Raw genomic sequence first — 14,783 nt, 5'->3', positions numbered from 1 at the left:
GCTTTGATCAACAGAACATGGCAGAGTGATTTCTTGTGAGTTGCAAAGCTAGGCCTTAGGAGGCCTTGCACCTTCCATGGTAACTCCCTTTGAAAGGAGCCCTGAGTCTGCCCTTTGAAGAAGCCTCCTAGAGGAAGTAAGGCCACACGGAGAAGAACCAAGCCAGTAGCAACTCCCAGACATGTGACTGAGGCCATCATGGACCTTCCAGGCCAGGCGACCCTCCAGCTGAATGCAGCTATATGAATGAGCCTAGGCAGTATCAGCAGAAGAATCCCCACCTAACCCACGGAAGCACGAGAACCATTAATCACTCCCGTTTCAGGCCTCTAAGGTTTGGCGCAGTTTGTTCCACACAGCAAAGGCTAACTGAAACAGAGGCCCACGTGCCATAATCTAAATATTTAAAAGACATATTTACAATATACCTTCATAAAGACCTGGAAGGCCAGGTATGAATTCTTGAGCCCCTTGGTATTCAGTAAAACTCTCAGAGGTAGAAATCCCTGAAAGGCACCCACAAGGGCCCTAAAAGGAGGCTTGGGCCATCTAGCAGGGAATTCTAGGTTGTAGGAGAGGACTGACGACATGGCGCCAAAGACTCCTTAACTAGAAGAGAGGCATAGCCAGAGGAGGGCACAGTGAGGCATTCCAAATGCAGGGCCCAGGGCAGGAGCCCCTCTTGCCCAGGTCTAGGAGCAGAACGGAGTATTTGTATAAGTTAACAGAAAGACACAATGGACTTATCTACTGTTTTTTCCTCTTTCACAAGCCCACACACAATTACATATGGAAGATAATCAATAGGTAGGAAATTTGTGCATACTTAAATACATATCCATGAGCTTTAAAAAAAATCTTTCATTACAAAATGAGAAGGTTCCAAAATTCCTAATATTGAACTCCAACTCTCTTCCAACTGTCATACAATTGCTGGCTACCACTCTAGCAAAGATACGCACCAATTGACTAAAAAAAAAGGCAGTCAATATTTTTAATGACGTTGGAAAGATGATATTTTGGGTAAGTTTCACACTTTAATGAATGCCAGAATACATTTCTGTTTGAAGTAATGAAAACTCAAATGAGTTTTCAGCTAAATATGAACGAATTGCCAAAAAAAGTATAATCTGCATAAATTTAGATATGCATATTACTGTTTGGTTATATGTGTGGTTCTTCAGGTTTAAAATAAGGCTAGATATTCCTCTAGCCTAGACTTTCCATGAAAATTTCAAACAGCTTTCTGTCCTCAATGAATAATATACAAACATCCTAGTTTCTATAAGACTTCAAAATCCCCACCATTTTCAAACCTCTTCCCCCATTAAAAAAAAATCAAAGCAAAAAATTGGCTTAAAAGTTTGATAAATTTAAAATTAGCTTACTATTTTCATCTTTCAGAATAAATTCAGTTGTCTCCAATTACATTTTTACTTACTGCTATTTTATCATTAATATTTAATATGCAAATATGCTAGGAAACACGAAACCTTCATCTCAGTTTGTATTTATAGTTATTCTGGCTGTGCAACCACAGAATGAATCTGCCATGTGACACCTCAGGGACATGGATCAGACAAGTTTCAGTCCCACACAATATTTACAGTCACACAGCGGAGCCCTCACACACGTTTTTATTCACATAAGCACATTGTTTCCTGGCCGCCTTCCCAAACCTCTCCCTGCCCCCAACCCTCAAATGTATCCATCTCCTCCGTATTCTTACAGGTACCTAGAAAACTGCAAGATCAGCTCTGACCTCAGCCCTGATGTAAAATGGGGGAATACTTCACTCACACTGAATTTGGAGCTGAGCCTGCTGAGTGGGAAAATTCTAGCTTCAGGCTCCCAATCCATCATTCACGATTCACAGCTGGGCACATGGGCGCGCTTTCTGCAGGGGAACTGTGACTTCAAATTACAAGGGACCATGGTTGTCAAGACACCAAAACTCCTTTCCCCCTACTCAGCTCCACGGTGAAAACCCAAAGAATCTTGTTTTAATAAAAGAAATATGATGATGAAGGAAACCTGTGAAAGGCCAGGCTGTGTGTTCTCTCAAGTCACTGCATATAACGTAAAATGGTCATGCCATCTCCAGCCAGAGTTTATGTAGTAGAGGTGGAGGCACCACCCCACATTACCAGCCTGAGTTTTTCAGTTTAATCAGGGCTCAAAGGAGAGGGCGGTGGTGGTAATAATAAGATCATTAATATTGAGCATTTGCTCTGTGACAGGAACTATGCTAAGCCCTTTTCAGGCAGTATAGCATCATCACAGACTCTGGAGCCAGACCACCTGAGTTTGAATGCCAGCAACACCATGGAACAGCTATGCAACCTCAGGCAGGTTACTTGACCTCTCTGTGTCTTAGTTTCCTCACATGTAAAATGGGGATAATAATATCACCTCATAGGATCTTCATGAGAATTAAATGAGTAAATACACGTAAAATGCTTAGAACAGCGTCAGACATTGCCAAATAGATATGGTTGCCAGATAAAATACACGATACCTAGTGAAATTTGAATTTCAGATAAACGACTACTGCTCTAAGTATACACCAAATACTGCATGCAACATACACCAAAAAAACAGCAGTTGCTGCAATTTAACTGAGCATCCTCAAAGTAGATATATAGCTAAATATGGCAACCATACATATAAATTTTGGCTGTTACAGTTCCACAAACACTTATCTGAAACTCTTGAGGCCAGATATATTTCAGAGCTCACGGATTTTTCAGATTTTAGAAAAGTAACAGTGCATATACCACGGATTATATAATACCTCCAGCAACATCTAGAGTGGCACTCCTGAAGCAAGCACATTACTAATACTATAGAGAATATGTGCATGTTCTCATAAGTGGGATAAACAAAATCTAAAACAGCCTCACATGAGTTATGCACCAGTTTTGCTACCACAGGAATGTAGGCCGGGTCCAGGCTTGCCAACAGAGTTAAGATGCTCTCTGCGTTTGGGGCTAAGGAGCGGGTACTGTGGATCTGGATTAGTGCTACTACTGCCATCGTTATTTTCTTCTATTCTCACAACAAGCATAATAAGTAAAAACTGTTATTCCCATTTTACAGATGGTGAAACTCAGGCTTCAGATGGTTATGTATTTAGCCCAGGATCACGGGCCTTTTAAGCGGCCAGATCATGCTTCAAACTCAAGTCAGCCTTTCTGCCCTTATCCACTACCAATAGCATGCCTTTTCCTTGTTTTCTTTGTATTCTTTTCCTACCTCTCATTTCGAAAGAGGGATAAGGATAAAAGGAAATAGAGAAGAGGAAGAAAGGAGAGTCATGCACCAGACGCACCTTAGAAAGGGCTGGCACTTGTTCAAAAAACGTCCAGAAAGCAAAGGCTGCCCCACGCACGCGCCGCCCCACGCACGCGCCTTCGTCTTCCTGTTCAAGACGGTCCCTTGGCTGTAATTGTGTCTTTTGTACTTAACGGCTGCTGTGTAGCTCCCTGATCGTAGTGAGGGTCATGTTACACTAAAGAGGACTGTATTCTTGCTGAGCCTTTCACTACAGAAACAGCAAAATTATTTTTTCAATATTAGCAATTCACCAACGTGAAAATTAAAAACGGGACAGCAAGGCAAAGCACATTAGCTGGCAGGAGGCGACATTATCAAATGTCATTCTGTAAGTTTTACTCTTGCGTTATTATGATTCGTAATAGAGACAAAACTCACAAAGTGACCCTCTATACAAAAAGTTGACTAAACCCAAATTGAAAATTTGAGTTCAAAAATTTCAATTTCATGCACCTGGAAGAACCCTACCACAGCAAAAGCACAAGGTGACAAAGTCTGCAACCTGTCCTCTGATCGTCCCACCTGGTGCCCCACCCAACTCCAGGTCATCCTCTCCCCACCGGAGAAACCCCTAGGTCACCCGCTCAAGCTGGGAACAACAAAGGGCCTGGGAACTTCCAAATCTTTCTCACCCTCACCAGAATGAGATCAAGAAGCTGAAATGGTTGTCTAGTCGCTAGACTCTAGCAGGTCTAGCGTTAGGGAAAAAGGGCAAGACGGGACCAGGGTCAGAGTTACCTGGCATGGTCTCGTGGCCCAGTTGGAGAGGAGCCACACATGAACTTGAAGCCCAGCCCTGCTGCTAACTCAGGATGTGACCCCAGGCAAGTTATTTCACTTCCAGAAGCCTACATTTCCCCTTCTGTAATTGGGCCTGGTGATAGCACTGACTTCATGGGGTTCTTAGGTAGATTTTATGAGATAGCACGCGTAAGTCACTTAAAACATTGCCTGGTTAAAAAAACATAAAGACCACTTAAGAATGGGACAAAAAAAGACCTCTAATAACATGATTATCTAACCCATTACTTCTGTATAAGGCCTCCAAGTTTAAAAGCTCTTTTCACCCAAGTCTTTCCCATCTCAATAAATGCCACCACCCAACCACCACCAAAAATCTAAGCATCCACCTTGGTTCTCTGCATTTGTCCCAGCCCACAGCCAAGCCTTTGGCAAGCCCTCTAGCTCCCAAACCGTCTAGTCTCCCTTTCCGTCTCTTGAATTCAAGACACCATCCATCACCTCTCACCTGGACCAAAATAACCTCCTGCCTGAGTGACCTTCCCATTCCTGCTCTCTATGGTCTCTTCTCCACCCAGAAAGGCTCCCCTGAGTCTAGCTCTCCACAGAGGTCTTTTTAAATGCTAATAAGATCGTGTCCCTCTCTTTCTTAAAACCCTCCAGAGGCTTTTGAGCACACTTAGGAAAACCCCAACTCCCTGGCACCTTGGTTCCTCACTGATGCTCATCACCTGCACTCCACCCCTCACCCAGCAAACTCTTCCCATTCCTCAAGTCGGCCAAGCCCTTTCCTCTACGGGAACTTTGCCTCAGCTGTTCCCCACACCTGGAAAGCCCTTTCCTCCATGTTCACACAGCACATCCCTTCCCATCATTCAGGGTTACTTCAACATCATTTCCTCAATCGATCTAGCCATCGTATCACTTGCTATCACATTATTCCATTTTAATATTTTAATTTTCTGTATAACGTGTACCACCAGCTGATATTTTGTGTGTGCATTGATTGCCTGTGTGCTTATTAGTTGTCTTTCCCTTAGCTGATCATTCTGCTTCACTGCTGTATTCCCAAAACCTAACTCGGTGCCTGTTGTGCAGTAAATATTTGGTGAATTAATTCGTTAATCTCTTAAGGCCAAGAGGAAAGCGAAAGGGCCGTGTGCTTAACTTTTCCTATGACTTCCCCTTTGGAAAACACACTAGGGTCCCTGTCCACTTAAAGAATGGGGGTGGAGGCTGGAATCTAGGTCCTGCAAATCTAGGCCCTGACCCTGGTTTATGGAGGGAATCTAAGAGCTGTGGCAAAACTGAGGCAACCTTAAGCACTCATCTTCACTTTGGGGTACCCACTGATACACGACCTGGTCACCTCAAGAAAAATGACTTGTAACGTGGCATAGAAGAACCCAAAGGGATTTCAGGTGACAATGGAAGCATGGATTTACAGAGGGTCCCTCCTTAGACGCAGACAGGTCAGACCAACTGACCAGAAGATACAGAAAAACTGTTAAGATAAATAGGAATCTATATCCCGCTGAGGCCATGGGAAGGCCAATGGTGTCACTCTTCAGTCTTAAGAGAGGCCACTCAGCCTTCCAAGCCCCTTTCAGATTTCCTTATAATGATTTGGAATACCACACAGCTGTTTTTTGCAAGGAACAAGAAGACAGGAAACCTATGCTCCACGACTTCACACCAAGACTTGAAAGTAAACTTAAAATTTCATCAAAATTACATTTGGTACTTGGTAAACCTCAAGCAAACAGAATACTAAAAATACTACCTGTTTTCTCTTCCACTCCCCAAGGTACCATAGTTATGACTTGACACAGGATGGAAAACTGACTTACCAGCTTCGATGCATTCTGGCTTGAGGCAGTACTCCTGTTTAGCTTGGAGACTTAAGAAACCTTGACTCACTGAAAAAACAGACCAAAATGAAAAAATGACTGGCTGGTAGCAGACTGCCGTCAGGTAACCCACCGTCAGGGGCATATGCAAGACATTTGATAGCAGTTCATTCTTTTCAGGATTGACGCAGAATTCAAAACTCTGGTTGGCTCCAAATCACAGAACCGAACTCTGGTCACTAAGTGTCCTTGGTGAGACTCTTACTTGCTCTGAAACTCGGTTCTCTTGAACATAAGATGAGTGGGCACAACTAGACCAGTACTTCTCAGAGTGGGGTCCTGAGGCAGCAGCATCACCTGAGAGCTTATTAGAAATGCAAATTGCTGAGCCCCACCACAGACCCACTGAATCAGAAAACCTAGGGTGGGGCCAAGCCATCTGCGTTTGAACAAGCCCTCCAGGGGATTCTGATGCGCCCTCAAGTTTGAGAACCGCTGGGCTAGATGATCGCTCAAGTCTCTTCCCCATCTCTGATTATCTGTGGTTTAAGTCTCGTAATTTCACTCTTTTTGTTTACAACTACAGTCTTGTTTTAGAGATGGGAAAATTGAAACTTATAAACTATGTCATTTTGAGCAAATCCAGAGTGGAAGGAGAAAGCTAGCATGTGGGGCATTTAAAATTCTGTCTCTTATCTAAACCATCTATACAGATATGGCCCAAAAAGGTGGGGAGGGGGTAAAAATATACTGTATATAACTCAGTTATCTAGCAAGGGAGTCATGATCTGCCTGCCCTGTGCCCCACACCCCACACCCCACACCCCACACCCCCTCCTCCCACCAGGCCCGGCTTAGCTACCTGACAGATGCAGCTTTGTGGACCAAGCTTCCAACTACTTCCACCAAAACAAAACAAAACAAAACAAAAACCTTGCAAGGTGGAAGCAGCTTTTTACCAATGGCTTAATTTCCCCCATCTGGCTGCAACATTATCTAAATGGATTTCTGCAGGAATACAGACAGGTGCCCTATTTGTAAACTCCAGGTAGCACCTGGGCATTAGCAGATGTGAGTTTAGATTTCAGAGATATTTGTGGTAGCCGAGGAAGTTGTGGGGAATTCATGATTGCTGTACTCTGTGAGCGGAAATAAGGAATCATTTGGAGATGTGGTGGTGGGGAGATGGGCCGGGGCGAAGGGGCCAAGGCCTTTGTGCATCCTCAACCGAGCTGCAGGATCAGAAAGCATGGCGGTACCTTTATTTCTGCTCGAGATGGAAACCCTGTACATCACTTGCCAGTGTGGCAATTTGTATTATTTATTAGCCCGCATTCTAAGAGGAGCCTGCTTTTTCTTTGTTCTTTTCTCTACTGCCATCCTCCAAACAGCCTTTTTACTTGTGTTATATTATAGATTCAAGAAAACTGCCTATGAAACATCTCAGTCCTATTTTTAAGAAAAGTATCTTAGCAAAAGGTGTGTTTTGATTTCTTTAAAAAGCAAAAAGAAAGGTAAAAATATACATGAGCCACATAAAGATTAGTATGGAATATTTCAATATGCCTGAGTGGTGGAACCATGGGGGAATTTTCCCTTCAGTCTACTTCTGTATGTTTACCAAATGTCCTTTAATGAGCAAGTGTTATTTTTTGTAATGGAAAAATAAAATTTGTTGTAAATAATAATATTTTATGATTCTGGACAATACCTTTGTGATACTAGCCTTATTTTATTTTAGAAAAAAGATAATGAAATAGTTAAAGACTTACTCCTTTCATGGTACAAACTTCCAGTTATAAAATAAATAGGTCATGAGGGTGTAATATACAGCATGGTGACTATAATTAATAATACTGTATTACATATTTGAAAGTTGATAAGAGGGTAGATCTTAAAAGTTCCCAGTGCACGAAAACAGAATGTAACTATGTGTGGTGATGGATGTTGACTAGACTTGTTGTGGTGATCATTTCACAATATATAAAATATTGAATCATTACATTGTACACCTGAAAGTTATATGTCAATTATATCTCAATAAAAAAAATTTAAGACATTCCTTTCATGGAAAATAGTTCTTGACTCAAAACATCTAAGGAAGCAGAACGAAAATCAAATATCTTTACCTGATGATAGGTAAAGTGAAGGTTTAAATTAAATTAATTGGGACACAGACAGACCCAACCCCTCAAGGAAAAGCAGTATATCCATGGAGGTTACCTTAAGATCCTGCAAATGATTAAGGGTCAGCAAGCCCAGGTAATGTGAAGGTGTAAGTAAATGAAACAGAGACAACAATGAAAATAATTTTAATATAAAAAGTGAAAATGTTACTTATTACTGGTTAGGAGCTTTTAAAAAAACTTAAAGCAGTTTGGTTTCTCATTTTAGATTTCTATATAACCAGCAGAAATGACCTCAGATTGCAGTAGTCATCCACAGATGGAGAACATGAGAATGACCATAAATTGAGGGTCAGCATACTACAGCCCACAGGCTAAGTCCAGTCCACCACCTGTTTCTGTACAGCCAACAAGCTAAGAATGGGTTTTTTTTTAAGATTTTATTTTTTTTCTTTTTCTCCCCAAAGCTCCCCAGTACATAGTTGTATATTCTTCATTGTGGGTCCTTCTAGTTGTGGCATGTCGGACGCTGCCTCAGCGTGGTTTGATGAGCAGTGCCATGTCCGCGCCCAGGATTCGAACCAACGAAACCCTGGGCCGCCTGCAGCGGAGCGCGCGAACTTAACCACTCGGCCACGGGGCCAGCCCCTAAGAATGGTTTTTACATCTTTTAATGGTTGGGAAAAAAAACCATAGTAAGAATAACATTTGGGGCCGGCCCGGTGGCGCAGCAGTTAAGTGTGCACGTTCCGCTTCTGCGGCCTGGGGTTCGCCAGTTTGGATCCCGGGTGCAGACATGACACCGCTTGGCAAGCCATGCTGTGGTAGGCATCCTACATATAAAGTAGAGGAAGATGGGCACAGATGTTAGCTCAGGGCCAGTTTTCCTCACCAAAAAGAGCAGGATTGGCAGCAGTTAGCTCAGGGCTAATCTTCCTCAAAAAAAAAAAAAAGGAATAACATTTCATGAAAATGATCCGAAATTCAAATTTCAATGTCCAGAAATCAAATTGTATCAGAATACAGCCATGCCCATTTGTGAATGTATTGTTCATGGTTGCTTTTGTGCTACAACAGAGTCGAGTAGCTATAACATAGACAGAATGGCCCAGAAAGCTGAAAATATTTACTGTCTGGCCCTTTACAGAAAATGTTTGCCAACCACTGCTTTTGAGAAACACATTGTGGAGAAGAAGGGTGGGGGGAAGGAGGAAGAAAAGAAAGGACACTTTAAAATAAACTAGCTTAGGCATACAGTTCTACCTGATGTCTTAAACCCTAGCGCTCTAGGTCCTCTGAGACCACCCCAAGGCCAATGGCAATCACTCTTACTGTAGCGGGACTAAGGTTTAGAAAAGAGATTACCCCAGAGCCTAAAATACAAAGAAGAGGTAAAGAAGAATGCTAGAAATTGCAGACATGTGACTGAACGTGGACAGGCAGAAAAATATACCACAAAGTCAACCCAGAAACACCTTGAGGAGAAGAGGACATTAACCAGAATATTGTCATAAAGAGCACTGCCTGGCAAGTCCCAGATTTTCAGACAAGGACTTTGCTAGGTGCAGGGTGGAGATGGGTGGCAGAGCCTGGGGGACTAAGGCAGTGAAAAAGGGTAGGGGGAAGGGAGGGAGTCTGAAATAGTGCAGAGACATTTGACAATTTTTTTTTTTTTTTTTTTTTTTTTTGCTGAGGAAGATTGGCCCTAAGCCAACATCTGTGCCCACCTTACTCTATTTTCTATATGTGGGACACCTGCCACAGCATGGCCTGATAAGGGGTGGGTAGGTCCATGCCAGGGATCCAAACCGGCAAACCTCAGGCCTCTGAAGGGGAGCACACCAGCCTTAACTGCTTCACCACAAGGCCAGCCCCTACAATTTATTTTTCAATTTGAGAGTGTGCGTTTATTTTAAAGCAAATATCTCTGAATGTATACATGCAAAAGGAAGAAGGTGAAGCAATGCTTCTCAAACTTTAATTTGCAAATGAATCACCTGAGGATCTTGAGAAAATGTAGATTCTCAATCAGTAGGTCTGGGATGGAGCTCGGGCTCCCAAATGATGCTGATGCTGCTGGTTCACGAACCACACTTTGAGTAGCAAAGGTGTAGAGCGACCACATCCTTATTCTCTAATATCCTTAGAGCTCCTCTTAAAGATTCACGGCGAGGTTATTAGGCACACTAGAAATTTATTTTTTCTATTTTTCTATTTTATATGGGTAAGGCCTCCTTACTCATAACAGCATTGCCTGGCTTGATGAATTTTACTGTGCTCTAAAAACTTTAGAGCTGATCCCAAAGAATCATGTTCTCTCAAAGAACAAAGATTTGCTACCATCAAGAATATTCCAACGAATGTGTTACAGTCTCAGAATGTAATAAGAACAGTGGAATGTCAAAAAAGTTTCCAGCAGCAGTAACATCATTTAAAGGAGTCCATATTTTTGCCTAAACAATAATCATTTGGATTTTTAAGTTTGGGAGTGTTTGCAAGACACAAATAGTCTAATTTTGTAGTCACTTCTCACATAGTATGTGGTCCCTCGGCATGCCCACATTGTCTTTTCTCTAGTTTTGAATTTCAGGATAGGACACTTGCCTAAACCCCAAGTACCAAGAAATCTCACAACAGTTTTCAAGAGCCACAAATTCAGCTGCAGGAGTAGGAGGTTTAGCTGTCGCAGAAAGCAACAAACCTATCTTATTTCCTAAATCGTCAGCCACAGAAAACATGGAAAGATGGTTTGCTCGTTTTAGCAGAGTTTTCAACCACACAACCCTAACCCTTTTCAAGTTTAATTACTGGTTTTCCCCTGCCAAGATAAACATGGCCTCCCGCATCCTGTATATGCCCAGGAATGTTTCCAAGCTTGCTCCATTTCAAACTGCACCTAGAATCTCCTAAGTACAGGGCTTGGTCCGACATCGCTTTCAAGCTAATGAAATAGTGTGGACTCTAAGAGAAAAATACAAAGGGTAATAGTGAAGGGCTCAGAACGCCTAAAACCTTAGAACATCCCTCTCCCCTCTCCAAGAAATTTTATTCGTTTTTATAGGAATAAGCTTTTATTAGCATATGTATTCTCTGGGTACATCATTCTTACCAAGAGTCATTAAAATAATTAGATCACAATACCTTTCAAATCTTGGGAGGAAAACCTCTGTTTTCCTTCATATTAATTTTTAAATCTAATAGAAAGGCAGAATTAAAATTTTATCCCACCAGAGTCACTGGATTAGAAAGGAGTTGAAGAATACCATTAAAGGTGCAGTTTTAAAGACTCATTTGTATTTTGTGAGTTAAATTTCATGATTCATTCAGGCAAACATTGACAAAAATCAAATGGAAAGAAATTCCAGCGTGGTTTTGATCACAATGTAAAGTCTTTCCTCACAAAATAAATGAAAGTATCTGACTATGAATTCATAAACACTCATTTTGCTAAATATAATGCATAAAATAATGTGTGCCCAGTGCAACCGAATCCTCCAGCCACTCGAAGCCACTTTACACCCATTTCGTATTCTAGACTAATGCGTTTGGTACTTGGGTGTATTTATTTATTTAGCCTCCTAAAGAAAAGGCTTCTTTCTATTTGCATATTTAATAGAAACTAAGGATACACCATCTACTAACACAAGCGAACAGCCTTCCACCTGCATCCTGACGAGGTTGCCAGAATAAAGCAGAAGGAAACTTCACTGCAGTCACCCAGCCCCTGGCCTCCAGGGCCCCACTTACCCAGAAAGAGGATCGTGCCCAGCGCCAGGGTGCCACCGATGGACACGATCAGGGCTATTCGAGTGCCTCTGTTGGCCGTCTTCCCAGTCTCCATGCTGCTCCCTGCTTCTGCCTCCATCAGGAAGGACGAAGAGGCCACGCAAGAAGAAAGTCGCTTTTCGTGGTTTGGTGGTTGGTCTCAAGAGTCTGTTAGGCGTTGACATCCAAGGTTTCTCTTGCTCTTCTACTCATGGACAGCTTAAAAAAATTCCCGTCAGGAAATCTGCCCTCGCCACCCTTTCTCAAATAGTTCTTCACAAATGAAATAAAAGAAACCCAAAATATTGGTTGCCTTGGCTTTCCCCCTGACCAGACAAAACAAACAGTGGTTGCTTTATCTTGGTGCTCTCCCCCCAGCAAAGTCCCTCTCAACCGATTGTTTGGCAGGCTCTTCTCTCAGGCGTTCCGAGTGTACATGTTTTACTATGTTGCTGAACAGATGTTTTAGCTATTTAAATGTATAGTCACTTGGGGAGGAAAAAATAATTGTCTTTATCAAAACTGGATTCTCGTCAAGCTCCCCCAAACCATGATAAGTTAGGTGGCAAGGATTCTCCAGACCCACTTTAAGATCTCAATGAATCATGTAATTCTTTTGCAATCATTATTCTGCTTGCTTGAATTGTCCTCATCGAAGATATTCTTTCAGTGTGCAGGTTCCTTTTTAAAGCCTTCTAAGAGTTCCTGGGATATCCTGGAGCATTTTATTTTAGGAACTTTGTGTATGACAGCATGTGCCAAAAATCAGAGTCATAGTCCAGTGCAGTGCAAAGTAGCAATTAAGACAACCTACAGAGGCTGATGGTTTGGACTGGAACTTTTTTTAAGGAAGAACAAAAAGCACTTCCCCTCTGTGGTGCTAAGAATTGTACAAAAGATGGGTAAGTGTTCAAATTAAGCTTATTAGCACCCACAAAACATATGATATTTTTCCCTGCATGTTTTGATGAAAATACACATCAAAAGTACATGCACCTGTGTATTGTGTCCTCCGAGTCCCACCAAGGCAGCTGTTGGTTAGTATGGTTTAGCACCCATTCCAGCAGATTCCCCAGGATGAATTCAAAGGCAACTGGCTTCACTGGAAAGACAGAGTAATGACTGGGTCTTTGATTTCTTTGATTATGCTAACGATTTAAATTATGAAAATCTGCTTTCTTCATAGGGAAGGGCAACTGATATTCCAATCTATTGAAATGATTAAAATTTTATTATCCAATAATATAGATGTCATTAATTGGCAGCACAAGTACTACCTACCTGTTTTTGTATGACTGGAGGTCATAGCACAGTGGAAGTGAGGGTGGAGGATTCAGCTACATCTAGAAATCAGTGGAGCACTTTTCTCGTGCAAAACTTGTGCCCATGGCCCTGGGAGTCACGCAGAGCTCAGCAGATGCTGATGAGCCCAGGATAACATGGCCACATGTTCACGGTCCTATCTGGCTGGTCTTGGTCAGGACTTAGACCCTTAGCATGGGATTCTCCTAAGGTTTTAGATTTATTCCGTAACATATCCTACCTTACTTTCTGTTCATTTCATGTTGCCCCAGAGTCACAAAAGCATAAGCGTTTGTCCAATTATGACATCATGGTAGATATTATGTGCTCAATGGCTGTTGATGCTATTTTGTTGTTGTTGCTATTCCATAACACATCCTAACAGGACTTTGGCTCCTAGGATGGGATTCTCCCAAGGGGTTTTGGACTTGACTCCATAATATCTCTTAGACTGTGAGCACCATGAATCCAGGAATCACGTCCATCAAGTTCGATGCAGCAGCCCCAGCATCTACAGTTTCTTGCACATAACAGTGAAGGGAGAAATAAGAGCAACAAAAATCATCCAAGTTAGCACTAGCCATTTGCTCTTAAAAAGAAGCTTCAGGAACCTCAGACACTGGTGTCTGGGGGTTTTTCAGCCTCTTAATTCCTTCCCAATCCTCAAGTGATAATGATACTTTACATGCGCATAGCACTTTCATAGCCCATTTTAACCTCGTGGTAAACCTATATACTTGATAGCAAAAGTATTTTCATCTCTGTTTTGCAAATGAGAACACTGAGAACTAAGGACTGGCCTCAAGTGGCACAGGAAAATCAGGAACTGGAAAGATAGCGAGGGAGGTCACTGCCGTATCCCGCTGCGTCTGCAGCTTGACAAAGCTCCCTGTGCACGGGGGAGAGCACATCCACTCCAGCACAACACCAGGACCCACATCTTCCCTCTTTCCTTCCTTCTCCAAATCTCCTCACACCCTTCCGGGTCCAGATTGACATGCAGTGGTGGCCATGGGTTGCCACCCAGAGTAGCCTTCACTCTCCTTGGCCTGGCAATTTCCCCAGAGGTGAGGGCAATTGGGGCTTTCTCTGAAGTGCAACTATCCATCACTTAGTGACATGAATTCATTTCTGAACACTCAACTGCTAAGTGAAAAGCCATTAACCAAAAAGAAAATTTCCATTAATTGTAATAGGTAATTATGATGCATTCCACCCCACTTAAGATATGCAAATGCAGATAGAAAAATATATTAATTGAACAATGAAAACAAGTCTATAAAAGTAATAAGCTGCTTTCAAGATGTGGAAAATAAATACTTTGTGTAATGTAATGAAGGTTTATTTTACTCATCAAAGGAATAAAAGAAGACTTAAGAATGGTGGAAATTGGCAAAGGAAAGGGTGCAAGTGAATCATTCATTATAAGGTGCATTCTTCATTCTGTGCTATTTTCTGCCTTAATTTTTCAACCTTTTGGGAGATGATGATTATCTTGCACTCAAACTGCACTTAAAGTTGTAGCACAGAAAAAAACCCTTTAGGGCAAAATAAAGATGTTCAAAGCCCAGAGAAATAATGAGTGCTCACAAAAGATAAAAGCAAGGGTCTGCAAACTAGGGCACGTGGACCAAATCTGGCCCACCATCTGTTTTTGTAAATA

The 14,783-nt window shown here is 42.1% G+C and overlaps 1 protein-coding gene across 3 annotated transcripts in view; it reads right to left on the bottom strand.

The window, feature by feature from the left end:
- The window catches only part of PHEX (phosphate regulating endopeptidase X-linked), a 203,005-nt gene extending 190,502 nt beyond the window's left edge, over window positions 1-12,503 (bottom strand). For 2 of the 3 annotated variants that reach the window (XM_070502642.1, XM_044764063.2), the window contains exons 1-2: window positions 11,801-12,503; window positions 5,928-5,996 (exon numbers count right to left, since the gene is read on the bottom strand). In XM_070502642.1, the coding sequence (XP_070358743.1) occupies window positions 5,928-5,996; window positions 11,801-11,918 (187 nt within the window). In that variant the 5' untranslated portion in view covers window positions 11,919-12,503. The remainder of the gene's footprint in view (window positions 1-5,927; window positions 5,997-11,800) is intronic. The other variant, XM_070502641.1, reaches the window with a different exon arrangement.
- Between the last annotated feature and the right edge of the window lie 2,280 nt (window positions 12,504-14,783).

Source organism: Equus asinus, chromosome X, assembly GCF_041296235.1.
Source record: "Equus asinus isolate D_3611 breed Donkey chromosome X, EquAss-T2T_v2, whole genome shotgun sequence".
In the NCBI taxonomy this organism is placed as follows: Eukaryota; Metazoa; Chordata; class Mammalia; order Perissodactyla; family Equidae; genus Equus; species Equus asinus.
Note: the sequence above shows the minus strand (reverse complement) of the source record. Positions and strands in the feature narration are given on the sequence as shown.